This window comes from Desmodus rotundus, chromosome 13, assembly GCF_022682495.2.
Source record: "Desmodus rotundus isolate HL8 chromosome 13, HLdesRot8A.1, whole genome shotgun sequence".
NCBI lineage: Eukaryota > Metazoa > Chordata > Mammalia > Chiroptera > Phyllostomidae > Desmodus > Desmodus rotundus.
The window spans coordinates 89,972,923-90,000,856 of record NC_071399.1 but is presented as its reverse complement, the minus strand read 5'-3'; the positions used below and the strand labels follow the sequence as shown (position 1 = coordinate 90,000,856).

Below are 27,934 nucleotides of genomic sequence, written 5' to 3'. Positions count from 1 at the left end.
CTGAGCTTTAAAATACGCCCATCACATTTTTCAGAGCTATAACCTTTGATTACATTAAACTGGCTCCAGCCTCTAATATGTAAAATGACTTGCTTTTTAAAGATTACAATGTATCTGCTTTATTCTGTATGTAAATATTTAACTCATGAAGTAGATTCTTAGAAGGATTTGGAATAGACTCAAAGCTGCGGAGTGTTGGGGGAGACAGAAACAATAGTAAGGAAACCAATCAAAATTGCAATTTGGTCATTACCTCCAGCAGTTTTCTGTTTGTAAGCCTGTGATAACCTGTCTCAGTAGTTTTGTATTGTCGCTAAAGGTAACCGAGTTTCTTTTTACACTTTAGGAAACACTTACTGTGCACTTAATTTGTGCGAGGCACTTGCCCAGCAAAGGAAACGGCAAACTGAAAGCATGTGTAAGAAAAATGGCAAACAGCAAAAATATTGATTTTCTTGGTCATGTCCTTTTCCATTTAGAAATGTTTTAAGTAAAGAAAAGAGAAAAGGTAAAGATTATAATGACCCTGGAGAATGTACAGCCTTTAAGAAACTATTTCCTGATTATAATGGACAATCTTGTTTGCTGTAACATAAAGATTTAAGGTCCTGGAACATCTCATGCTACACCCCAGAATTGTGGAATGTAACAAAAATGATTTTTCTGTTTTGTCCACTGACTTTAGGAATATTTCACAAGTTGTTTAGTTACAGAATGGAAACTGTGTACAGGTGGTCCCTGGGTTACAATGGTTCAGTTTTCAATTTTTCAGCTTCATAATGGTGCCAAAGCAATACACGTTCAGTAGAAATCAGCTCAGATACGTTATGATGTTTAGTAGGTTAAGTGCATTTTCCACTTAGGATGTTTTCAGCTTACTATGCGATCATCAGGACGTAGCTGCATCGTAAGATGCACCTGTAGTTGAATTTGTCACATGGCTGAACCTGTTGCCTTTTTAGTGTGAGGATGTTTTTATGTCATGAAAGAAAATTCTAGAATGATTCCTGTTTCCCTAGCCACAGTATTGGGAGCTTTATATTCGCAGTGGGAATGTACTGTTAAGTCTCATAATTTTTAAAAAAATTCATACATTCTCTGTATTGCTAACTAGATATTTATAGAGTTCTAAAGCAGATCTTTTCATTAACTTTCTCATAAAACTCTTGGGCCATAATTACAATCGGTACTCCTGAAAACGCCTTCCCGTTCAAAAATGATTTGCTGGTTGAGTTAGAGGTCTGTCGTAGCTGGTGGGTCACGATTATCCAGTTGCCATAATTGCACAGCTGGCCTCCAGCTGCTGGCAGCGATGCTGGGTCTGTCTGCAGTCTGAGACATGGTGCGGGTCCCCATGCGCACACATCGCAGCGGCGGCAGCCGTGGGTTCCCTTTGGCAGCTGTCCTCACCGTTTGGTCAAAGATGATGCTTACTACAGACCTGGCAACTTCATGAAAATTCCTAAGTGCAGGTAAGTAACAATGTAACATGCTGAAAAACCAGACCCGTCACTCCTCTATCCTGATCAGTGACTGCAGGTTGTCTGCCCAGTCCTACCCCATGACTGCACTAGGGTTTTATGGCCAATCCTTTTTTTAAATAATATTTTCTTTTCTTTAAAAAAATATTTTATTTATTTATTTTTAGACAGAAGGGAAGGGAAGGAGAAAGAGAGGGAGAAAAACATCAATGTGTGGTTGCCTCTCATGTGCCCCTTCGCTGGGGACCTGACCCACAACCCAGGCATGTGCCCTGACTGGGAATCGAACCTGAGACCCTTTGGTTCGCAAGCTGGCACTCAATCCACTGAGCCACACAGCCAGGGTGATGACTTAATCTTTATTATCCTGAAAGTTTGTGTTGGCAAAGCATCCCACCTCACTGCTTACTGTGTGGTTGGGTAAATAAGTTATATAGTATCTATTGTTTTTTAACCTATTTTTATTTTTTATGTTTCCATTACAGTTGATATTCGGTATTATATTAGTTTCAGGTATACAGCACAGTGGTTGGACATTCACATAATTTATGAACTGATCTTCCGATGAGTCTAGTACCCACCTGGTAACCGCACACTTACTACAGTATTACTGACTGTATTTACTACGATGTACTTCACATTGTGACTTTTTTTTAATCCTCAGATGAGGACATGCTTACTGATTTTAGAGAGGGGGGGAGGGAGGGGGAGAGGGAGAAACATCAGGTGGTTGCCTCTTGTACACACCTCGACCCGGGGGCCCCCTTCGGTTTACAGGATGATGCTCCAGCCAACCGAGCCACACCAGCCGGAGCTCTCGTGACTGTTCTTTACCTGTTGTACTTCCTAATCCCTTCACTTTTTCACCTGCCCGACCCACTCCCCCTGCCAATCTGGCAGCCATCAGCTCTTTGTACCTCCCAGTCCACTGTGGTTTGGTTTGGTTCTTTAGATTGCACATGTCGGTGAAATCTTACAGTATTTGTCTCTGACTTAGTCACTTAGCGTAATACCCTCTAGGTCCATCCCTGGTGTCGCCAATGGTAAGATTTCATTTTATTTTTATGGCTGAGGGATAGTCCATTGTACAGATTGAGGGGCACTTACGTTGCTTTCATATTTTGGGTGTTGCAAATAATGCTGCAATGAACACGGGTGAATACCTTTGTGAATTACTGTTTTGGGTTTGTTTGGATGCCCAGAAATCATAAGGTAGTTCTACTTTTAATCTTTTGAGGAACCTCCACACTGCTTTTCACAGTGGCTGTGCCAATCTGCATTCCCACCGACAGCGCGCAAGGGTCCCCTTTCCGCTCATCCTCACCAGCACTTGTTGATTTTTTAGTGATGGCCATTCTGACATGGGTGAGGTGGTCTCATTGTGGTTTTTACATTTCTCCGATGACTAGTGATGTTGAGTATCTTTACTTAACAAGTGAGATTTTTTAAAAAATCCTCACTCAACAATGTTCCCATTGATTTTAGAGAGAGGAAGAGAGAGGAGAGAGAAAGTAACGTCGATGTGATGGATTGGTTGCCTCCCGCACACAACCTGACTGGGGATCGAACCAGCAACCCAAGTGTGTGCCCTGACCTGACCTGAGCCACCTGGCCAGGGCAAGATCTACTTCATTTTCAATAGCTGTGTAAGGTTCCATCATATGTGTTTGTGATACTTAGCCTCTCCTCTTAAACGGTGGGCATTTAAATGGTGTCAGGCTGCTGGACCACGCCGCAATGAAGGGTCCCACGCAACTTGTTTCTTCGCTGTGACTGTGAGATAAGGGTTTAGCCACGGTGTACACAGGCTGGAAGGCCCCTGCCTGTGTAACAAATGAAAACGGGCTGCCACCTGGCGTGCCTGACAGGCTCAGTGACTGCGAGCAGCCTTGCAAGAGGTTCTGACGGTGACAAGTGCTGACGGAGCGGGCGCCACATCCTAGGCCTGTGGGAGCAGTCCACCTTTTCCTGGAGCGAGCTCTCCCCTCCGTGGTTTTCGAGCATCCAGAACAACACATGCAAAGTCAGAGCGGTCTCTGTTCTGCACCTTCAAAGAGAAGCACCTGGGTCTGCGAGGAGGCCCCCAGCACTCCTCATGGTTCCTTCGCCTGCCCAGCTCTGTACACTGTTCAATGTTAACTGTCTCTTACCCAGGAACGTAAGGGAAGTACGCGTCTCCCCATTTTACTCTGTATCCAGTGTGAGGGAGTCCCCCTTCACTTTCTCCAGACCCCGGTCCGTCACCGGGGCATCACTGAGCACTGCCCACACCCTCTCCCGGGACTCGGTGTGTAAAACGAACCACAGACTCCGCTCGTCCCTGGAGCATTTTCTCAGTCCGTTCAGATTTTACGTCTGGGTCTGGCTCTGACCCTCGGTCAGATAGGCTCTTGAAGCCTTTAGGTTTGGGATTTATTTCGTGGACAGTGGCATGGACCCATGTTAGCATGCGGGTCTCCGGGAGTTTTCACTCCCACCCTCAGCCTGTAAATACCTGTATCCCATGCACTCTATCCCGTGTTACCAGGTTTATGTTTCCCAATTTAATATACAAAAAATGACACCCTGCTGTTGTTTCAACTTGCATTCTTTTGTTTTAAATATATTTTATTGATTTGGCTATTAAAATTGTCCCATTTTCTCCCCTTTATTCCCCTCCACCCTGCACACCCCCTCCCACCTGCATTCCCCCCCTTTAGTTCATGTCCATGGATCATACATGTAAGTTCTTTGGCCTCCCCATTTCCTATACTATTCTTACCCTCCCTGTCTATTTTGTACCTACCATTTATGCTACTTATTCTCTGTACCTTTTCTCCATCTCTTCCCCTCCCACTCCCCGCTGATAACCCTCCATGTCATCTCCATTTCTGTGAATCTGTTGCTGTTCTAGTTGTTTGCTTAGTTCATTTTTGTTTCTGTTTTAGGTTCAGTTGTTAATAACTGTGAGTTTGTTGTCATTTTACTGTTGGTATTTTTTAATCTTTTTTCTTAGAAAAGTCCCTTTAACATTTCATATAAGGGCTTGGTGATGATGAACTCCTTTAACTTGACCTTACCTGGGAATCACTTTATCTGCCCTTCCATTCTAGATGATAGCTTTGCTGGGTAGAGTCATGTTGGATATAGGTCTTTGCCTTTCATGACTTGGAATACTTCTTTCCAGCCCCTTCTTGCCTGCAAGGTTTCTTTTGAGAAATCAGCAGACAGTCTAATGGGAACTCCTTTGTAGGAAACTGTCTTTTTTTCTCCTGCTGCTTCTAAGATTCTCTCCTTATCTTTAGTCTTGGGTAATGGAATTATGATGTGCCTTGGTGTGTTCCTCCTTGGGTCCAGCTTCTTTGGGACTCTCTGAGCTTCGTGGACTTCCTGGAAGTCTATTTCCTTTGCCAGATTGGGGAACTTCTCCTTCATTATATTTTCAAGTAAGGTTTCAATTTCTTTTTATTCCTCATCTCCTTCTGGCACCCCTATGATTCGGATGTTGGAACGTTTAAAGATGTCCTGGGGGTTCCTAAGCCTCTCATTTTTCTGAATTCTTGTTTCTTCATTCTGTTCTGGTTGAATGTTTCTTTCTTCCTTCTGGTCCAAACCATTGCTTTGAGTCCCAGTTTCCTTCCCGTCACTGTTGGTCCCCTCTAATCCCCCATTTATTTCACTTTTCATAGCCTTCATTTTTTCCTCTAATTTGCAACCATATTCACCCATTTCTGTGAGCATCCTGATTACTAGTGTTTTGAACTCTGCATCTAGTAGTTGGCCATCTCTTCATCACTTATTTGTAATTTTTCTGGAGCTTTGATTTGTTCTTTCATTTGGGCCATTTTTTTTTTGTCTCGGTGTACCTGTTATATAGTAAGGGGCAGAGCCTTAGGTGTTCACCAGGGCGGGGCAACCCACATTGCTGCCTTGTGACGCTGTCTGTGGGGGAGGGTCCCGGAGGGAACAGTGCTGCTTGCTCTGCTCTCTGTCGGTTTTCAGTCACTTCCCCCACTTCCTACAGGCAAATTGGGCCCTTCTGCTGCTGATTCCTGGGTGGGTGGTTTGTGTACGTTATAGGACCCTGTAGGTCTCCAACAGACTCTCCTGTGAGGCTGGGAGTTTCTCCCGCTGCTTCAACCCCCACAGGTGTTTGCAGTCAGAGGTTTGAGGCTTCATCATTTCCCCGCTGGAGCCCTGGGTTGAGGGTCTGTTTCACTCCCCAGTTGTTCCTCGGGGTTTATCTGCATGTGGAAGTGGGACCTCCAGTCCTCCAGCCGCCACCTCACCGCGAGACCTCTCCTCCTGGCTGCCCTTCTCTGCCCCTCCTACTGGTCTGGGTGAGTGTTTCTTCTTTAACTCCTTGGTTGTCAGACTTCCATACAGTTCGATTTTCTGTCAGTTCTGGTTGTCCACCTATGCCTCCATCTTGGCTGGATGTCCTCTGGACTTGCATTCTCTTATTAGGAGTGAGGTTGGATATTTATGTATATGTTTGAGCCATTTCCATTTCTTTTACCTTAAATTATCAGTTTCTATCCTTTGCCCATTTTTCTATGGACTTGTTGCTCTTTTATTCGTTTACAGGAGGAAGGCATGTCATCTTGGTGTGGTGACCTCGGAGCCAGCACTGGCAGGAGGTGAGCTGGAGAGGACTGAAGGGGCCGGCCGAGGCATCTGAAGTGCTTACTGTGACTTCCACCACCAGGAAGTCCTCCAGTTCACTGACAGTGGAGCAGAGATGTCGGGTGAGCAAAAGAGAGCCCGACATGGCCAGTGTTGTACCCCCTCCATGGACCTGGACACCTGGGAAGGGGGGCCGTGGTGGAGGTTGGTGAGTTGGTTGTGGTTTGGGGCAGAGTTCGCTGTTTGCTCTATGAAGGGGCTTCTGCACCTGAATGTCTCTCATTAGCCTAAGTTGTTTTGACTGGATCTCAAGATACTTTTCCCCAGAGGACGTTCCGGCAGGAGCTCAGAATAGTTTAGCTGCATCTAATTCTCCTAATTATTCAGTGACAGAGATAGGGTTATATAGGCCTGCTTTAGAAAAAAAGTTTTGCTCTCTTGAATCTGGAATGAGTTTACCTCCAGAAATGAATTCAGATGGAAATACGGTCCACAGAAAAGATTCTCCAATTCAGTACCAGAGAGAAAAACTAGGAGGAGGTCACTGCTCTGTGATGAGTGTGCAGCTGAACCCTCTCTACTGCCCACAGGGGCGGGCGGGTAGGGGTACAGCAGCGACACTGCGGCCCCTCCCCGGGGGAGCAGCCACGCAGCAGACCGTGGTGCAGGGAGACGGCATGCTGACCCCCTCCAGTCCACGGTCCAGGGGCTGTTTGGACACAGGCGGAGGGAAGAAATGGCTTTTCACTTCTTACGAAGGGACACTGAAGGGTATCCACCTGTCCCCCACCCCCAAACTCTTGGGTCAAAGCTGACGCCCACTGTGACAGCATTTGGAGGCAAGGCCTACCGTGCCGACAGATCCTGAGTTGTGTTTAATGCCTGACTCGATTGCAATACAAAGGCCAGTTTTTTCCCCGAGCTAATCGATCATTCATTGGCACTCCTTGGAATGAATTTTTAAATTTTCTTTTAAAATTAAAAGTAAAGGCTTGGACTTTTAATGGTACCTTCATCCCAGTTTCAGTGGCTCAGTGGCTCAGATTTAGTCTTCACTGTGGCGGGGAAGGTGGGCGGGTGGTCAACTGACAGGCAGTGATTCAGGTACGGGTGGGGTGAGTACGTGCTGTGTGTCGCTCATAATTCCTCCCCCGTCCGCACTAGATAATTTTGGGGGGAATGGGAAAGGGGCTGAGGACACGGAGGCACACTGAGTTTTAGAAGCTTGCACAAGCTCACACGGCGCCAGTAAGCTGAGGAGCCAAGGTTCAGCCCAGACAGTGCTCGCAAATCCTGTGCGCACAGCCACTGCGAGGGTGCCTCTCGGGCGTGTGTGTCTCATCGCGCCTTACAGACATCAGGACAGTGGGAGTTCTCAAATGCATCGCTGTGGTCACGCCGTCTCCTGCGTGGCTGGCACTTCCTTCCGTGGTGTTTAACACTCAGGAGTCAGACGTCAGTGTTCTGTGTGGTGAACCAAAGGTCACACGCGTGCAGGGACACGGAGGCGTGTGCTGTCTCTGGAGAAGGCACAGGCAGCCCACACGAACGGCAGATTCAAGCGACACAGCCGTGGTAGTTCACTCGTCAGTCCGGGACTGCAGGGCCCCAGCACGCCGCCAGGGATCAGCTCCCCACGGTGCTTAGTGCCGTGCAAACACGCCACCTCCTGCTGTGCGTACTTAGAAAAGAAAAAAACATCGCTCCAGCTCACATTGGGAGACTTTTATTAACTTAAATCGACATCGTCAGCTCTGTCTGCCAAGGCCTTGGTAGACATGCCTTTACTCAGTACAAACCCACAGGTTCTTCTCGGTACCACAGGGTCGTGCGGACCTGCCGTTACTGGTGTTTGTAACGGTTAATACGGTGTTCAAATAATTAAGTGACTGCACTGGAATATTTAAAGGAATATTGTGAGGAGTGTTTGAAAGCTGTGTCTATAAACAGTGATTGACATATTTACTTAGGTATTTGGTGTTGCAGATAAACACTTTCACAAAACATTTTATTCGCTGCTGTCCCGACGAGGCTCGTCAGTAGCTACAGTATTTCTAACACCGAAGAATAGAGCTCCGTAGTCATATTCACTTTATTATAGGACTCACTGATGAAGAACGTCGGATCCAGCAAGGAGGGACTGGCCCACTGCAGAGAGCACTCTGGGGAGTGACAGGAAGGCAGGGACAGGGACACCAGGTAACCGCACCACACGCTCTTTACACAGACACCCGTTCTCAACAGTAGGGTTGAATGCGGACCGACTGCCTTTAAAGGCTTTTATGCCTCGATGGCGCTCTAATTTCCACACACGGAAGAGGAGAGAAACAGTAACAGAACACAGTATTTCTAACGATCATAGCAGGTTTAGAACCTTCAGCCGTGCACTGTATTTATTGTCAGGTCAGATTGGCAACTGAAACTTCACGTCCACCTGGGCTTGTTTGGCTAAGGTCACGATTTCAGAGAGCTTCACAACCTGAAAGAAAAAAAAACCTTCGTCTATTTTCACAAAAATGTGACATCGGAGCTACCGGTCACTGTGAAATTAATGTGCCTTCCACCTCATCCGTCTGCAGTGTGGGCTGTTCTCCCATCAGCCACTTCACACTCTCGGGAGCACGTACCACTCAGCCTAACACTTCTCGTCACCCGCGCCTCAGGGCCTTCCAGGACAGCGGTCACGTCAGAAGGGGCCGAGTATCTGACATGTGTATACACCTCCGTTTTACTGCCTACGTTTTATCTCAAGACAAAAACAGTGAGTATCTTAGTCGGATACTACACAATGCAAACCACATGTAAATAATTCGCTTTTTAAAAAGAAAAAAAAAGTATACAGTCTTAACAATGCTGGGATAGGAGTTTGGATCTAGAGTTAGTATTTGACTTTCTGCCAATGAATCGACAGTTACCAATTTGAATCCTGGTGTTCTTGCCATGATCTGTCTGGGAATACCCAGCTGGTACCGCACGAAACATCACGCAGATTAATATCTATAGCCAAACGACAAACTCGCCTCTCCCCTTCCCCACGGAGTCGTTAGAAGAAGGCTTTAGGTAGGCACCTTGGTTTCAAATCTCAAACGCTGCTCACATGTGACCCTGGGTGAGGTCATCCAGCCTCCTTCCTCAGCCTCCTTCCTCACCCCTACAAGTGAGCGCATACCACGACACTCAGGCTGAAAAGCTCAGCACGGCAAGCGTGAGAAGTGCGTGACACGCGGCAGCAGCCAGTGTCACTGCGTCACTAACACTGCCGGACTCCCCCAGACCCCCGGTCAGCAGAGGCCCGCAGCACAGAGCACATCGGCTGTTCGCTTTCATCTCGCCTTTCTCTCCACGTCCACAAAGCGCTCCTTCACTCGGGCTCTCGCTGCAAACAGGCCTATTTTCGGGGACAGGTTGCAGCCTGCCCATCCCAAACCCTCATCTCACTTCACATCTAGTCACTGCCCCAGCCAGACTGCTCCCATCCCTCAAAGTCAAACAGGCTTTCTGAGCCTCTTTCTCCCTGCTGCCCCCTTACTCAGATCGTAACTTAAACTCCGGATTGAGCATAAGACCCTCTGTCTCTAAACCACAGTTGAAGTTTTGTTTACTAACAGGGCCTTTCCTAGAGTTGTCCCAAAGACACACTAAGGCTCTTATCATTCTTACGGAATGACATTAACTCGGCAAATCCCAATAGCCCACTACTGACTAACCCACACAGCCCCCAAGAGCATGGTGGGAAATGTCCACAAACACAGGTGGGAAGAACCCAGAGTGCCCCTTTGGAAACATCCGTGTATCTGCGGTGACGGAGTGTGCGGAGACAATGTTAAGTGAAACAGATGAGGTAACATGTATCAGTGACTGTTCTACGAGGGAAAGGGGGCACACGCACGTGTGTGCACACACACACTGCTTGCACAGCTGCCTGCCCGTGGGGAAGGAGGAAACAGTGGCTGTGGTGGCCAGACTCTCTGAGTGTGCTCTGTTCTATAGTGATGACACTTGGGAACCAAGTGTCACTTATGTAATATTAAAAAAATGGGTGGTTTTGTTTTTAAAAGCAATTCCTTAAAAAAAAAATTGAATGACACTAACTATATGCCAAGCTGGGATAAAACACAGAGCTATTTCACGTGAATTTCTTACAACCATTGAGTTATGAGAAGTACTTCGAGGAGAGAAGGACCTGCGCGTACAGATCTTACACTGCTTTCAGCGAGTAGTCGTGGTGTTGGTGTCGTTTCTGCACGGCTGTCACATCGGCTCCGAGGGACAGAGTGGGTGAGTACCTCTGTGTGTCCATATGACACGGGGGGAGAGAGAGGAGAGGAGACGAGACCCGTACTCCTGGGTCTCTCCTGCGTCTGTCCCGCACATCTTTTTCTATGTAAAAAGTGCAGAAACAACGAACCACCCAGTAGCCATAAGAACCCTTACAGCTCACCGTGATCTCCGAACACCACGTGGCTGACTCCAGGTCTGGAGCAAAAAATGTAGAGGTGAGCCTGGCGCGTCGGATCAAAGCGGAAAGCCCATACAGGGCTGGTGAGGAGGACTCAGAAGGCACTCTGAAGGGGGTCCCACTGCCCAAAGGCCGGACCATGTGGGCACCAGTAAAAACGACTGCACTGGACTGAAGCCCATCAAACAGGTGTGGACCCACCGAGGTCAGGCTAGCATGTGCTTTCGTGTGTGCACACGCTCCACACACACCTCAGTGGGCTGAGGAAAAAGCCCGGTCACTTCTGTAGCACAGAATGGAGTAAACACACTACTCTGAAAACTCAGCAACGAGCAAATAACCAGGTAATTCTCCTGCTTTTCCTATGCTCAGCTTACTTCCTATCACTGATAACCCACGGGTGCAGACACCAGGGAGTTTCACCTGTTACAAGCACTCCGTCCGTATAATAAAGAGTGACAGGCCTAGGTCAGCAGCACTCCGCATTTAAGACATACATCAGGCCTAAGCTGAAGTTGCCAGTGACTGCCACGCCACCCAATGAGGGACAACCTGACGTCAGCCACACACTCCCTGTGGAGTCACACAACACTGACTACGAACTACTCCTGCTTCTTGCTCCCCAAACCAAATGCCCACGTGACCAAACCTGCAGACCAGGACGGCCAGTGGACAGGAAATATGGGGGAGAAGACACCCCAGGGACACACTCATTACTGTCCTGACCACCAGCCTGGCTTGTTCAACAGACTCCAGAAAAGCAGAATCAACGGGGAGTCTGTGATTAAGAGACAGTAACAGCAACCAGCTGCAATGTGTGCAGACTCATCCCGCAGCGGCAGGGCCCACTCACCATCTTAGCAGCTTCGTCCAGGTCGTCGCAAGCGAGAATTTTCAGCCCACTGTCCGCGATCAGTGCCTTGGCGTCATCCACTCGTGTACCTGAAAAGTATCGTGCGACGAAAGGTGTCGTAAATGTCTGCACAAAGGTGTTAAAGACGTCTGTCACCACGCACAGCACGACACTGCCACACGAGAGCGTGTTCGTCATTCAGGGTGACACAGGCGCCGAACCACAGGAGACGTGCGGGAACTCTGAGGCTCCCGTGACGCCGCACCGCACCCTATTCGCGTGAGTCGGAAGTCAGATGTCCAGACAGAGCACAATCGTACTAAGTGAAACTGAACGACTTTGCCCCACTGTCAGAAAGTTTTTAACACGTTTCTTAAATTCCCCGTCACATGATACTCTCATCTGAAAGACACAGCTGGATTTTAACAGAGCTGACCTCCTGGGAACCGTGAACATTTCAGCAGCTAGGGTTCAGGACACAGGCGTGGGCTGCACCACACTCACCCTGTAACCGCACCACGATGGGGATTTTAATTTCCAAATCCTTCACCGCCATGACGATGCCCTGGGCGATGACGTCGCACCGCATGATGCCACCAAAGATGTTGACCAGGATGGCCAGTACCTGTGAGTAACGTGGTTTAGGCAGATTAAAATTTTAAAGAAATGAGCATGTGTCCTTCCTTCCCAAGAAAATACCAGTGTTTGTCCCTTATGATGAAAGTCAGTTCTGTGGAACCACTTTCAGACCAAGGAGCTGCCCCTCTGTAGGCCTCACCACTGATGTCTGGGCACCCGGTTCCTGTTCCCTTCTGTCTCACACGTGCAGACCTCCTGATGCCAGTCACCTGTCCCCTATTAACACAGCCGCCCACCAGCAGGACTATGCCCCACCATGCAGCCAGGCAATGTCACACGCAAGATCTCCAGCCATTAACTGTCCTCTCCCCCTCACCAGTCCCCGCCCACCTGACACACTCTTCACGCCAGCCAGGCCCCCGGGACCGCCCCACTTCTGTGTGCTCACTCCGAGCCGCATGCCACCCGGCCCGGGGCCTGCTGGGTCGGCATTCCTTCACCATCACACCGACAACCAGAGTCACTGTTCTCTTACCCTTTACGAAAAATATTTCTTGTTTTTCATTTCTTAGTGAACTACACTCTAGTGGGGTTACAGACAGATTAAGATACTGTAAATCAATAGTTATCAAAGTTGTCTCTGGACAAAACTGAAGATGATTTTTATTTTCTTCTTCGCTTTACAGAGTTTCCACAGAAACACACTCCCATTGCAAATCACTACCGTTTCTATTACCTAACAATCCAATATGTCTTCGTCCTGTGTTCTAAGTCGCAGTGCTTTTCTGTGGTTGACTTTTACCGAGTTGCCTGCCGCAGATGTTCTCAAACGATGGAAGACTTTTAAACTTAAATGCTCAGCTAGGGTACCTCTGCTAGTGAATCACATCTGCTAGTGAAGGGAGCGAGCGCCTCCTCAGTTTGCACTCTGAAACACAAGCCCCGCCCTTACCTTTTTATCGGAAGTGATGAGCTTAAATGCTTCCGTTACTTGGTGGACCGTGGCACCACCGCCAACATCGAGGAAGTTGGCCGGCGTCCCTCCGTGGAGTTTTATGATGTCCATTGTGGCCATGGCCAAACCAGCACCGTTCACTAGCGGGGGGAAATGGTGTGTGTAAGCAACAACACAAAGAAGACAAAGCACAGTGAGCCGAGCTGGCCCGGCTCTTAGCACGAGAACATGGTATACCGAGACAGCCTATGTTCCCGTCGAGGCCGATGTAGTTGATATCCGCCTTCGCCGCATCCCTGTCCCTCTCATCTTCCTGGGTCCAGTCCTGGAGATCAAAGATTTTCTTCTGGCGATAAGCTGAATTAGAATCAAAGTTGATCTTTGCATCCATACAGAGCACTTCAAGGAAAAAAAAGAAAGTGATCTTAATTTCAAGACAAATACAATAAACCATCCAATAACCAAACATTCTTTAGTTTAGGGGAAAAACACATTCCACTACTTTATTGAAAGCATTTCAACTTATGTTCACAATGGATTCAAAACTGTTTCTTCAAAAAGAGAACTTGGAATTGAAACTACCCTTTCAAAGTTACTGGTTCTACATATATTGTAGGCAACAGATAAAGAAAGAGGAAAGCATACCTCAAAAACATTGAAATATTTTTTAAAGTACCAATTAACTGTCTGTGCTCCTGGCCAACTTAGGGGCCCTGCACTCGGGCCCCCAATCCCACCCCGTCACCTGCTCAGGGACACTGTGCCAGCGGACCTGTCTCTCCCGCATTGTAACTCCTCCCCCTCGCTATGGGCTAAAGCAGTCTGATTTGCAAAAACAGTTCTTTCCTCCATCTTAATAAAAGAAAACGTGTTTCAGCCCTTACATCTGCCTTACTCTTCTCTTCCTATACAGCAAAACTCATGCAAAGAACTGTTTAAGCCAGGGCTCAGGAAACTATGGCCCAAGGGCCAGATTGGGCCTGTGAGTTACGAATGGGTTTACAGCCCCAGCGGGCGTGGCTCAGAGCTGAGTGCCTGCCTGTGAACCAAAGAGTTGCCGGTTCCATTCCCAGTCAGGGCACATGCCTGGGTTGCGGGCCAGGTCCCCAGTAGGGGGCACGCCAGAAGCAACCACACACTGATGTTTCTGTCCCTTCCTCCCTCTCTTCCCCCCTCTAAAAATAAATAAATAAAATCTTTTAAAAAAAAAGTTAGGAAAGAATCAGAGGCCACAGGAGCCAGCTTACAAGTGCCGCTACCAGTTTACAAGTGCCTCTACTGGCCACGTCTGGGATAATCTGAGCAGCAGGAAAAGGATGAAACTTGGATTACAGCCCATCTGCCATACGCGAACAAATAACAAGCAGATGGAGCAGAAGGGGGCGCTCTTCTTCACAGGCAGTGCCAGCCAGGCAACACAGGGGCTGATGGGTTAGAAAATCGTCAGGAGATGCCAAACTAACGGGTACAAATTTGATCAGGGACATAGTCTCAGAACACCTTCCCACAAACTTCCTAATAACTCCAAATGAATAATCGAGAGCTCTGACGGACACGACCCGAGTCGAGTGATGCCGGCCAACACGGTCAGTACCGGAGCGCACCACAGAACGCGCCTGCTGGCGCCAGGCGCCGGGAGGAAGACCCCACGCAGGAACTCAGGCAGGGAGACCTGACGGAAGAACGTTCTACAAAATGAATGACCCCTCTCCACAGAAACAAAAACATGTACTGTACTGACACATACAGGTCAAGACGCAAAGCAGAAGCGGGGCACCCTGAGGTCAAACGGAGCTGGCACCTGAAGCCACTGTGTGGCCCTGGACTGGGGCCCTGGACCAGCAGGGGGGGGCAGAGCGGTATAACGGCACTTCTGGGACGCCTGTCTCCACTTGGTGGGTGGATCGTGGGTCAGAAAACGTTTTACCCACATGGAACCCCCTGGCTTTGATACACGTATTGAGGTTACACGAAGGAGTGCTTCTAGACACCGCTGTATTTAGGGGTGACGACGAACAGCATCTCCAACCGATGCTCCGACGGCTCTAAGAACCCACCTGTACGCGTGCGCACAGTGCGGAGAAGGAAAGAGGATGACGACGCAAGTGACTGGCGATTCTGAGTAGAGGATGAAGGGAAGTTCCTTGCGCTATTTTTTTTCTGTATCAGAAAGTTGGGGGGGTGGTCCATATAGTACCACATTCACAGTAAGCAGTGACTTAGCAAATGTCACCCATCACATTAAATTAATGCTGTTGAACAGAAAAAAAAATATCGGCAGTTTTTATCCTTTTATTTCCCATATGAACTGTGTAATGACCCATTTTTCATGTTCAAAATTCTTAGTTGCATTTAAGTTATATATCAACTAAGAAACAACTGGCCACTTTTGATAACCCTTCCTTCCAAAGAGTACTACATACTTCGCAGCTTGCTCAGTTCTAAGTGTTTTCTCATTTCCATTATTTCTTAATTAATTCATGAATTGAAGTATTTTCATTAAATTTTAAACAACAGGATGATGTCTTACATTAATTTCTAATTTTACTGCTTTGTGCTTAAAGACCATTACCTATGTTCTCCTTAGCTATTTGTTGAGACTTTTAAATTGTGGGTCAGTATTTTATTTTTTAATTGGCATTAATTTTTTTAAATGTAGGGTGAAGTGTTGTGTGTGTGGTGTGTCCACTATGTTAAAGAAATTAATGTGCTGTTCGAAAAAGCACGGGAGGAACATAGAGCAAAAGCAAGAGCCTTCACTGGGTCTCCTGGGGACAGACTCCGAAAGATGAAGACCGGCTCACTCAGAAGTCAGCGGTGGGCGGTCCTCCACGCAAACACTCTTGGGGTGAAATCCCGAGGAAACAGATTTCTTAGGCCTGAGCTACATGATGAAAAGAATTTTAAATGAAAGGCGTGATAATTCAGTCTTTCCCTTTTCAACACATGTAGAAGAAAAGCTGTCAAAGTGACCAGCTACGGGAATTTCTCCAGTGGCTAAAGATAAAGACCCACCGTTTGTCTGCAGTCAAACACTGGTGGCGATTAGGATGCCTCACTGCTCACAGCTGCAGCTCTTCCCTGAAGACCACGCCGGGTGTTCTACACCGGGTGCTCTGCCCCGGCACAGCCCAGAACTTCCTGCAGTTCTGTCTGCGTGCTGTCTGATACGGTGCCGCGTGTGGCTACTGGGCCCCTGAAAGGTGACTGGTGTGACTGAGGGGTGTTTTTATCTTACATCACTTGGATTAATATTGACTGCCACACACAGCCGGTGGCCACCACACTGGACAACGCGGCTCTAAGCCCTCTCTGCGCACCTAAAAACACATTTAAGATATTTAATGAGCCTCTGCTGTTTACATCCACCCCATTTATCACGAAACAAGCTTCTGCATAGGAGTGAGTTCATTCCCTGAGGCGTGCAGCTCTCCGAGAAGGTGCACGGCAGGCAGGTAAACACGTAACCAGTGTTGGATGAAAGAAGACGCCGTACCAGCTCCGTCGGAGTCCTCCACCATCGGGTTGATTTCCACCATGGTTGCATCGTACTTCAGAAACAGGTTGTACAGCTTGACCATGTTTTCTGCCGCAGAATCCACAACATTAGGCGGAAACCCCATCTTCTGCGCCAGCTGAAAGCAATTTGTCCCTTTAGTACGGGCATGCCACGCCCACCCAGTGGACACTAAATGACTGCACGTAAAAACGGTTCATCCACTACTCAAGTGGCGAGAATCGTGCGCAGTCAGGCGTCAACCGCTGCCGTGGCAGCTGTCGTCACTGAATGCCGAAGCAGAACCCCGCACCCCAGACCACGCATATGCACGCACAGAGGGTCCACAGCTTTCAGCCGATTCATCAGTCCCACTCGGACGAAGTGAGGAAGGAAAGGGGCTTGAGGTAATCAGGACATGTGAATGACTGGGTAAGTAATGACATAAGAGTTACTGTTCACTGCACTAGGCATGGATACATATTGTAGACACTTCTAATAGCTTCCATTTCAAACAAGACATTAACACGCCCTGATACTCCAACAAAATTTTTTAAGTCTTGTCAGTCATCCACTTGTACAAAGGTAACTCTCTCTCTTCAGGTATTATAGTCACCTAGCCAAAAGCTGGAGATGCTTTGCAATGCGACATACCCGGACGGCTTGCTCCTTTCTGATGCCTTCTACAATATCGATAGGCTCCTTCACTATGGCTTCAGGGTTCTCTGCAGCAACGTCTTCAATGTTGACCCCGCCCTGAGAACTTCCTATTAATACAGGACCCTAGCGGGAGAAACAACAGCCGAAACATTCAGATTTTACTGTGGACCCATCAATAAAACTTTAAAATGTATTTGTGCACACTATCAGACTTATATACCTGTTACTCCCCATTCCTACTTTTAAATGCGCTTGAGAATTTGTCCTAGTACCTCCTGCGCAGCGCCCCCTCGTAATAAACATTCAGCTGAGATCACAGAAAAGACGTGAAAAGGCAGAGAAAGACAGTGGCTCACTAGGAGGGAAAAGATTAAAACTACGTGCTAGACAAAACAGACCAGCACCACCCACGGACATAAACAACAGTGTGGGGGACTGACTGCGGGAACGAGGGGTGCGGAGGGGAGCAAAAGGGGGAAAACTGGGACAACTGTAACAGCCTGAACAGTAAAAAAGTCCAAAAAGGAAATTAAGAAACTGATCCATTTACAATAGCATCAAAAAAGGATAAAATATTACGAATAAACTGAACCGAGTAAATGAAAGACTTGTACACTGAAAACTATAAAACATTGCTGAATGAAACCGAAGACACAGATAGAAAGACATCCTGTGTTCGTGGACTGAGAGACCTAATTTTGTTAAAATGTCCAACGTTACCCAAAGCAATCTACAAATTCAATGGAATCCATACTGTAATCTCAATGGTATTTTTTTTCCCAGTACAATCTTTTTTCCATTTTCAATTTTTTTTTGCAAAAATAGAAAAAGAAGTTCCTAAAACTCACATAGACTCTCAAAGGACCCTGAATGACCAAAATAATCTTGAGAAAGAAAACAAAGCTGGAGGCCTCATACTTCCTCATTTCAAAACATATTACAAAACTACAGTAATCAAAAGAGCATGGTCCCTCCACGCAGACATACACACAGAACAGTGGGACAGAATAGGGGACCCAGCAATGAACCCTCGTGTACATGGTCCAGCAGTCCTAGACACAGGTGCCAAAGACGACGCCTCAGCTAAAGGACAGCATCTTCAACAAACGGTGCTGCAGAGACCGGTATTCACGAGTGAAATAATGGAGCTGGACCTTTACCTTATACCATACTCAAAAATTAACTCAAAATGGGTTAGCAACCTAAATGTAAGACCCGAAACTATAAAAATTCCTAATATAAAGCATAGGGAAGGAGCCTCATGACATTGGATTTGACGATAATTTCTTGGATAAGACGACAAAGCACAGGTGACGAAAGCAGAAGGGGATCAACAGTACTGCATCAAACAAAAACTTCTACACAACAGACGAAAAACATCAACAGAGTGAAAAGGCAACCTACAGAGTGGGGGAAATATCTGCAAACGTGTATTTGATGAGATTAACATTCCACACAGGCATATACAGAGAACTGCAACTCCACAACAAAAAAACGATCCAATTTAAAAATGGAGGACGGACTTGAACAGACACTTCTCCAAAGGACAGAAGTCTCCGCATAGCCTGCTGTAACCACGCACCACAGGCCTGGTGGCTTAGCCAACAGACACTTGTCACAGTGCCTGCTTCACACCCACACTCGTCTCCTCAGCAAACTGCTGTCTGGCCACGACCTCCACACTCTGTTCCAAATAGCCTTCTCACTTTTTGCAATACAGTGGTACCCCCTTATTTGCAGGGGACACATTCCAAGTCCCTTAGTAGATGCCTACAACTGCAGAGAGTTTCCAACCCTACATATATTGGGGGGGCCAAAGAGTTCGTTTGTTTTTTTCCATAAGATGGCTTTAGTAGCACTTAGTTTTCCTTAACTTCATTCAGAATGGTTTTGTTAGATTGTATGTGACAGCCGTCATACTAGTGTGCATTTTTAAATATTGATTTTAGAGTGAGAGGAAGGGAGAGAGAGAGAAGGAGAGAAACATCAGTTTGTTGTTCCAATTATTTACGCATTCACTGGTTGATTCTTGTATATGCCATGACTGGGAATCGAACCTACAACCTTGGCATTTCGGGGTGATGCTCTAACCATCTGAGCCGCCTGGCCAGGGCTGACTGATTATTTTGTTGTTTAATAGGAACCTATCTACAGGGACTCTAAAAAAATTCACTACATCCCAAAAAGTAACACCAGCCAGCTCCACAGTGGTCTAACGCGAGAGCATCAGCGTTACAATGTCTTTGGCTAAATGGTTTTACTAGTACTATCAAACTTTTAGTCTGAGTTATTATAATCATGTATTACTTTTGCAAATGAAATAAAAGCATTTTTTCCCTTAGACTGAAATGGTTCTCTGATTATTCACGTCCTTGAAATGGACTCGAATTCACCCTTCTCCCTAAAGCTCTAATCTTCAGTGAAGCCACTCAGTGCACTGCCCTATCTCTAGGAGCGCCTTTCAGTTGGCGACGGTCACTCCGCTCACTGGGAGCCGCCTGAGTGTCCAGCGTCAGCTGTTCAGGCGGCTCACCTTGTCTCTGGCCGCAGCAAACAGTACAAACACAGGACGGAACGAAAGGACAGACGTTGTAAGTCATACCAACGAGAAGGAGAAGGCAGAGAGAACAGAAGTGGGTTTGCAAATGTGTGGGATGTACAAGGGCACCGCCGTGGGACTGCTGGAGCGACCCACGCGACCGAGCTCTGCCACACAGGGAGCCCGCAGAGGGAAGGCGTCCGAGCACCGTCTCACGTCCTGAGTGGGTTTTCACCGCCACGTGGCGCTGCCTTCAGAGAGATGGTACTTGGCCGTGTATAATGCGCACCCACGTTTTTGTGCGCATTATACACAGGATTGTCACGCCCCATTGTTATACCCGTGTCTAATGCGCATCCTTGTTTCCCCCTCAGAAATTTGGGCAAAAATGTGTGCATTATACACGGCAAAGTAAGGTACTTTCTTATAAAACTTAAAAGTTACAAAGATACTTTAAAATATCATTCAAACATTACTAGAAGATTTAATTAACTATAGGGACAAAAATGACAATATAAAAAAATAACAAAAATAACTTTTTTAAAAAGCTTTTTTATATAAGAAAACTACTTTTAGGACCATTAAAGTTTTTCTCTCAGCAAATCCTTATCAGGGCAACCAAACGTATACCCAGCTTAGTCAGGACAAGCTAGTTACCACCCAGACTCGGCTCACGAAGCTTAACCAGTGCACGCAAATGGCCGGACACCTGCGGCATGAAACGATGAATCACCAGCGCTCTCTAAGCTCAGTCTGTGAAAACCCTTTCTCTGCACCTGGTGCCTTAAGTTCACCGCTGGCATCTCAGGTTCCACGAAGAGAGAACGGGCAACCAGGGCTGTGCTCCTTGGGATCACATCGCTTGTCATTGAACGTTGCCCTTCGACTCACCAAATACCGAATCGTCCAGTGAAGCAAACGCCAGACTATAAAAATACCAACAGGGTGAAAAAGACAAAGGGGAAGCCAGGGACACACACTCCCTTCCTGCGTTCAGATTCTTTCCTTTGGGTCAGAGTATTTTACTCTGCCAGAAATTACTCTCTCAGTCTGTGGAATCTAGGGATGCTGTGAGGTGCCCTCAGCAGGCGAACAATTTAGAAATCCTGTGGATTTTATTTCAGCAGGGCTTTGCCTAGACCTTTTTTTTCTTTTTTTACCACAATATTGTATATTGAATTTTATGGCATCAGCCAGGCTATTTTTTTAAATGACACAAAATAAATACTGTGCTAGGAGATACACAAACAGAACCAATAATCAAGTTTTAAAACTGAATGTATTAGCGTCACCCTAAATACATCATGACTACAATTACTCACCTGAAATGACCTTTCCATGGTTATGGCAAAGTAGTACTCTCTCCTGGGGTATCTCCGCTCACACACCAGTACTTGATTGCAGACCCTGCCCTTCTCTCCTGTTTGCTTGGTGAACAGCTTTTTCCCGATCATTTGTGAGGAAACAGCTTTTGCTTCTTCTGGACTGAAATAAGAAAAAGAACTCAAAATTCTTTTTCCTCCAAACGAGAAAAACAAATGCATATGCTAGCCAAAATCTTATTTCATCTAATACTTAAATTTCAGTATTTTCATCGATTCAATAAGGATGGGCATCTTTTACAAGATATGATTCTTTTCTTTAATAATGATGACTTTTTTCCAAAAACGTGACTTACGAAAAAACTATCTTCACTCCTCCTTTGAGGCCACTTTCAAATGTTCCTTTTCCTCTACCGCCAGCTAAGACCTGCGCCTTTATCACAACATCTTTTGAACCTAGAAGAGAAACACTTCTATTAGACAAGCAGCGTGGGTTTTATCACAGTTGGAGATACAACAGTGGCCATAGGGATGCTCAGTGCACTTAGGAGAAGTAGAGGAACTCGGCGAGAACTTCAACACAGATACAGGAGAGGAAAGTGGACACAGAACACATGAAAAAGAACCAGTAAGAGACGAGGCGTACACTAGCTGAAACGAAGAACGCATCAGAGGGAATCAGCAACGGATCACAGGAGGCAGAAGACGAAATCGGTGATCCACGAGGGAGCACCCCGCCTCATGCTGTCAAACCTCCTACCAGTGTGTTGTGATGTTGATGACTCGCTGCGAAGGAAGTCACCAGCTGCAGGGCCCAGTGGCCTGGGTCCCCATGCTGACTCGGCTTCTCTTGCCACCCACAGGATTGAGGGAAGCAACCGTCTGTGACACCTGCAATGTACTTACCCTAGTACATCGGCAGGTAAGTTTTTAAGAAATGTGCGTTAGCATTTTATGAATTTTGTAGTAGTTCAAGAAGCAAGGTAGCCAGAATCAGTATGGGGACTTGCTAGTTTGATGGACAAAACCTGGTATATTTCTAAGGTACCTCATCCACACCTTGTGCAATTAAATCCCATAGTCACTATCTTATGATATTACTGACTCGCTGCAAAAGACAGAAACTGTCAGCGTCTTCACAGTAGTCACTAAGCACATCCTTCACAAAGCAGCTTTCTGTTCCCCTAGGTGTAGCGGTCCCTGTCTAGTCCCTACCCACTGCGGCCACCGTTGCTAGTGCTCTTCAGTGAGAGCACACTCTGGGGGTGGGGGGCGGGATGCTGTCTGCCCCCGGGGGCTCAACACCAGAGCTGCCCACCTGCTCCTCCCCACTGGCAAGTCCCAGTCCTGGAGCTCTGGCCAGAAATAATCGCAGCTGCATTGTATCATAAACATAACTACTTTTTCTTCCATAACTAAGAGCCATTGAAGATTTTTACAGAGTAAAGAATTCAAAAGCTTGGCATCCAAATAAATCCGACTCATTTTTTGAGAGTTCTACAAATTATTTTTTCTAATAAAACAGTGAAATAAGACTAAATAATACTTGGAAAATTTCAAAAAAATTACAATAATTATAAAATTTGGAAAAAAAAAGAAGAAACAGCTCTTACTGACTTTATTATATATAAATCAGGCCCTATTAATATTACTGGTTAGGGAAAACATTCAGCATTATTACGAAGGAAAGAACTAGTGAACAAAAAAGTCACTCAAAAGATTAAAGTAACAAAAAATTTTTAAAAAGTCAAAGGGTTGGAAATTCATCCTTAAGGACACAAGGATAGAATAAGAAAAACACATACTTTCTCAATTACATTGCCAAGTTTTCCTTCTTTCTTAGCAGGTCTTCTTTAGAAATTAACATTTAGGTCATATATAAAAAGACTGAATCTCAAGGCTGTTTATTAAAAAGTAGCCTTTGTAAAAAAAATACTATAGAAATATAAAGTACAGTCATGAGTTTTCTCCCAGCCTTGACCCTTATGGCCTTTTATATAGGGTGCTTCCAAGGTAACAATGAGGTACATCTTTTACCATGTCCAAGTTCAAACTGCAGGTCACCATCAATTAGCAAAAATTTCACCAAAATTGGTATGAACTTACACAAGGCTTTTGCCAAATGAGAAGGTTGCTTGTAATCTGAATAAAAATAATGTTTCAGATTAACAGCAACAAAAAACCCGGTGAATGAAAAATCACGCCTCCAAGCCAAGGAAGTCGCGGCCACCAATCACATTAAAAATGCCGTCTGTAACTCACAGCTGTGCGATCTCGTACATGCCCTCACTTTCGAAAGAAAAACCCATTCTAGAGACAAATAAGCACAAACACAGAGGGAACTTTAAACTTTTAAAAACATTTTTCAACGTTCCATATCGTTCTTGAAAAATTAATAAAAGCAAAGTCTTCACCAAAGCACATTTAAAGCCATGCAGTCGGGGCACATACAAGAGCAATTAACTGTGGTAACCCACAAAGATATCGGTGGGATGCATGCATGTATGTATGCATGTATGTATTTATTTATTTTTAGAGAGAGGGGCAGGGAGGGAGGCAGAGCGGAAGGGAAACATCAATGTGTGACTGCCTCTCTCATGCCCCCTACTGGGGACCTGACCTGCAACCCAGGCTTGTGCCCTGACTAGGAATCGAACCTGCGACCCTTTGGTTCGCAAGCTGGCACTCAGTCCACTGAGCCACACCAGCCAGGGCAGATATTGGTGGAATTTTAAGTACTGCTAAAAAGCAAAACATATTACATAGCTAATATATTACTCATTATTAAGTTCTCTCATTAGATCATTAAAAATATAAACTGAAGCTTATTTTCTAAAGTCAAAATTTATGTTTTAATTACGAGATTAAATTCAAATTAACAAAAGCTATTAAGATTTGTTATCAATTAAAGAACCTACTAATAAACATAGGCAACTACTTAATTCATTTAAGAAACATTAATATTTACTGGTTACCCAAATGTCAGGAACTCTTACTCTTCTATGAGTTTGGGAGATATCAGTGAATGAAATTAGACAAAAAACCCTTATTCTCATGGAGTTTAAATTCCAGTGCTCAACTTTGTTTTCCCCTTGGCTCCGTATTTTTTATGTCAAAAAAGGTTTGGGGGACAGATACTGAACCTCTCTTTACAATCACATAAACGGCTAAGACTGTCTTTCAGCGACTCTGAAGAACCACCACAGCAGCCATCCTTTTAAACTACGGAGTAGTAAACACAATTTCCCTCGATCCACTGTCGTCCACTACAAATCGGACTTCAGCTTCCCAATGCACTGTAAGAAATCCTTCAGTTACTAGCACTACTATGGGGGTTCATACTCATTATAATTTTAGGATATCAACAATCATAAAGTCCTGCCTTCTAAGTAAATAGAACTTATTTTTTAATTTTATTCATAAAATAAAAACTAAAAGTTGTTATTAAACCAAAAATAAAGTTCACATCTTCTCAGAGTTGCCATGCCGAGGTAGCGTGAGTTTTTTAATCCAGTACCTAATTTTTTGGCGATGGCATAAACTTCATCTGGTGACTTGGCCACATGTCCCTTGGGAATGGTGACTCCAGCTTCTTGCAACAGCTCCATGCTCATGTACTCATGCAGAGAGAGATTCCTTTGTTGCTGCTGCTGCACTTGGAGTCCATGGTTGCCAAACAATCCAGAACTCCCCAGAACCTGAAGAAGTTGGGGATATATTTACATATGATAGTCATTTGGCAGTCATTCTTATTAAAAACACCTTCTCAAAATACTTTGTTTCTAGAGTACTTGGTTCTTCGTAACTGTAACAAACCTGTTATGCTCAATAAAATGTACCATTCACAGCACCTAAATTACAACATAAAACTAAGAGCTAATCTACCAGATAAATATCAAACATTTCTCATCTGAGCTTTACCACCCTATCTCAGACGAGCTACAGAGCATTTCTACCTCAAGGCCAAATTCGGCAGATCTAAAACTAATCTTATCTTTCCCAACAAACCAAAAATTCGTCCCAACTTTCTTCTCTCCACCATTCCTCCAGCATCCAACAAACTGCCTGGCCCTTGTATGTGATAATCGAATGATTTAACACCATTACTCTTTCATACACTCAAGACTCAGAAGCCTGTACTGGACGTTGTGGTGTGCTGTCCAGTCCTCCCTCCAGGACCACAATGGTCACCGCCCCAGCTGCCGGGAGTGTGGGCTGCTCTCAGCGGGGATGGGAATCGTCCCTTTGCCGGGTACATCCACGCTGTATCCACTGCCCGCCCATTAGTCATGTAGTAGCCACCTTGGTAATCAGATCTACTGCCATGGTAGCACAGCACTTGTGTGCAAGCCACCCTCATTTTACCTAGGGCTGGCCCCAAAGCCTCTGTCCTAAGTGCTAATAAGTATATTGCTATAATTGTTCCAGTGTATTATGTTATTGCTACTCATCTTACTGTGCCTAATTTATAAACTAACTTTATTACAGGTATGCATATATAGGAAAAACAGTACATCTAAGGGTTTGGTACTGTCCGTGGTTTCAGGCATCTACTGGGGGTCTGGGAACACATCCCCCACGGAGAAGGGGAGACTTGTGTATATTTGCATGGTTTCTTTCAAATACTTTTTTACAGAGAATTAGCAGTACACATAGGGTACTGCTGATAGCTTTTATACCACTTGAAAGGTTTTTTAAAATATCTGAAGTATTTCATCCTTTCGTACCAAATTCAACGTGTGACCTTGGAAAAGTTTCCTAGGACCCTGCACTTCCCAGTCCTCATCTACAAAAACAAGGGCACAGACCACGGGGGTCCTTCCAAACTCTGAAGCCACGCTGCTTGACGTGAGGGTGGAAGAGACGTTACTAGGACAATACACCAGGAGTCTGCATACGGAGACACAAAGGCTTACAAAGGAATATCCAAAAAGATAAAGATTATGATTACGATGAAAATATATTCTAAAAACTAGACAGCACCCTGTATGATTCGTAAGAAGAAAGTCCAAGGCCAAAACACATCATGTGTCCTATTAGAAAGCAAACTCCTGAAACTCACTACCTCTAGGCTGAAAGTACCAACAGCTTTCCAAAGAAAAAAACAAGGGTCAAAATCAATTCCTTTATGGCACGTCTGAGGAGTTACTTCTCACAAAGCCAATTACGCCCTTCCACAAGTTTCAACGTTATCAACGTTGAAAAGAATCGGCCAATTCTCACAGCCTGGAAAAAAACTGTAGAGCAGATTAAGCGCACAAACTCTGGGGCCAGACAGTTCTGGAATTACACCTGAGCTGCGACCTTACCTGTTCCTGACCTAACCCAACTTACTCGTCCTCTCGGCGACAGCTGCCCCATCAGCGGCGCTGATGTTAAGGCCTCCCTGCGGTGCTGCGGAAAAACCTAGTGAAAGACTCCGTGCAAAGTGCTCAGCACATACCTGGCACACAGGAAACAGTAACAAACAAACCAAACCAAACCTGTGGCCATGATGCTATAATGTATCCAAAAACGAAGTGACCCAAAAGATTGTTTTCTTACTTCCCCAGCTGGTAACCCGGGGAACATCATCTCACTGCCATAGTCAGCAAACAGCGCAGAACACCACCGCCCTGCGGAGGGAAGCAGCGAACTTCCCTGCCTCGCCCCGGGAAAGCCCAGACAGCAAACACCGCGGTCCCCACCTCCGACAGCTCCCCGGGAACACCAAATACATCTATCTGATGTACTGTCCCCAAAGGGACACGGCACGTCCCTGTCCCCAAAGGGGCCGCGAGAGCCTCGGCCGGCCTTGCTGGGCGGGGAAGAGCAGAAGGGACCGCTCGGCCCCCGCACCTGCCCTCGGACCCCACCCCGGCCCCCCGCCGCCCCCTCGAACCTGGGGGAGCAGCGGCAGCCGGGTCGCCGGGCTCCCCATGGACGGAGGGCCGGAGCCAAGCGACGCAGACGAGAGCCGGCTCGCAGTCCCGGGCGAGCCGCCCGCAGACCCAGCGGGGCACCCGGTGTCAGCCAATGTCACCGATGTCAGCTGGGCCTCGGATCCCTTTCCGCCTGGCCCACCGGAGCCGAGTCGCCCTCCTCGCCCTTCCTCCCACCGACCCTCCAGCACAAGCAGGCTGGGCTCCGTACCTGGGCGGCGGCCCCCAGCGCCCTCCGGGGCGGGTGGCTCCTTAGGGTGGCGGCGGCCAAGAGCCGGCTGCAGAATATGGAGGCCGCCATTTCTGCGTCCGACCCGTCCCCTCCGCGCCTGCGCAGGCGCGGCGAGGGGGCGCCCAGCGCGCAGCTGCTCCGGCGCGCGGCGGCCGGGCCTGGGCTTAACCCGGGGCTGCCGGACGCCCTGTAGAGGGCGAATGCAGAAACTGCTGGGCTCAGGAGAACCAAGACTAGGCGGACTTTGATCTTTGGAACTGGGCACCGCAGCCTCAATATCCGACCTGCGGTCAGAGAGCGCCTGAACCCAGTGAAAGGTAATGAAAGGGCAACGAGCACCTCCACCTGTGTGATCTTAACTTATCTGAGTCTCAGTTGCTTCATCTGTAAGATGATGTGCGTTCAAAGAACAAGTACTGAACCCTGGCCAGGTAGCTCAGTTGGCTGGAGTATCATCAATGTGCGCCAAGGTTGTGGATTCGATCCCTGGTCAGGGCACATACAGCAGTCAACCAATGAATGCGTAGCTAAGTGGAAGACAAATCCATGTTTCTCTCTCTCCTCTCACCCCCTTTCTTTCTCTAAAAATCAATAAATTAAAAAAGATAGTATTATTATACTCTCAAGGGATAAAGAAAAGCGGACATTACTTCTCCTTAAATGAGTTGGCCAAGTGACTTGGGTTGGCCCAGGAGACAAACGTGGCAAAAAGAAGGTGAAAAGTTGCTGCACCCTGGGGTTTGCTCTTTCGCTCCTCGTGAATTCTGCTGCCATGAGAACAAGTCCCGTTACCTTTCTGGATGAGGAGCAACACGCGCTCTATTACTCCTGT

The 27,934-nt window shown here is 46.5% G+C and overlaps 1 protein-coding gene across 1 annotated transcript; it reads right to left on the bottom strand.

Moving 5' to 3' along the window:
* Nucleotides 1-7,796: 7,796 nt before the first annotated feature.
* On the bottom strand, nt 7,797-27,293 carry SUCLA2 (succinate-CoA ligase ADP-forming subunit beta). Its single transcript, XM_024568545.4, has 11 exons — nt 27,082-27,293; nt 24,467-24,647; nt 21,306-21,405; nt 20,950-21,112; nt 17,083-17,211; nt 16,429-16,567; nt 13,170-13,331; nt 12,930-13,072; nt 11,903-12,023; nt 11,399-11,487; nt 7,797-8,565 (listed from the first exon to the last, which is right to left on the bottom strand). Exons 1-11 carry the CDS (start codon nt 27,169-27,171, stop codon nt 8,491-8,493), a joined length of 1,392 nt encoding a protein of 463 aa, XP_024424313.2. The 5' UTR covers nt 27,172-27,293; the 3' UTR covers nt 7,797-8,490.
* Between the last annotated feature and the right edge of the window lie 641 nt (nt 27,294-27,934).

Excerpts from the sequence above, each read along its gene's own strand:
- SUCLA2 (XM_024568545.4), bottom strand. The coding sequence starts at position 27,171 with ATGGCGGCCTCCATATTCTGCAGCCGGCTCTTGGCCGCCGCCACCCTA. Across the intron at positions 21,113-21,305 it reads GGAGTGAAGATAGTTTTTTC|TCCAGAAGAAGCAAAAGCTG; the intron begins GTAAGTCACGTT and ends TTCTTATTTCAG. Across the intron at positions 13,073-13,169 it reads CGGGAACATAGGCTGTCTCG|TGAACGGTGCTGGTTTGGCC; the intron begins GTATACCATGTT and ends TCCCCCCGCTAG.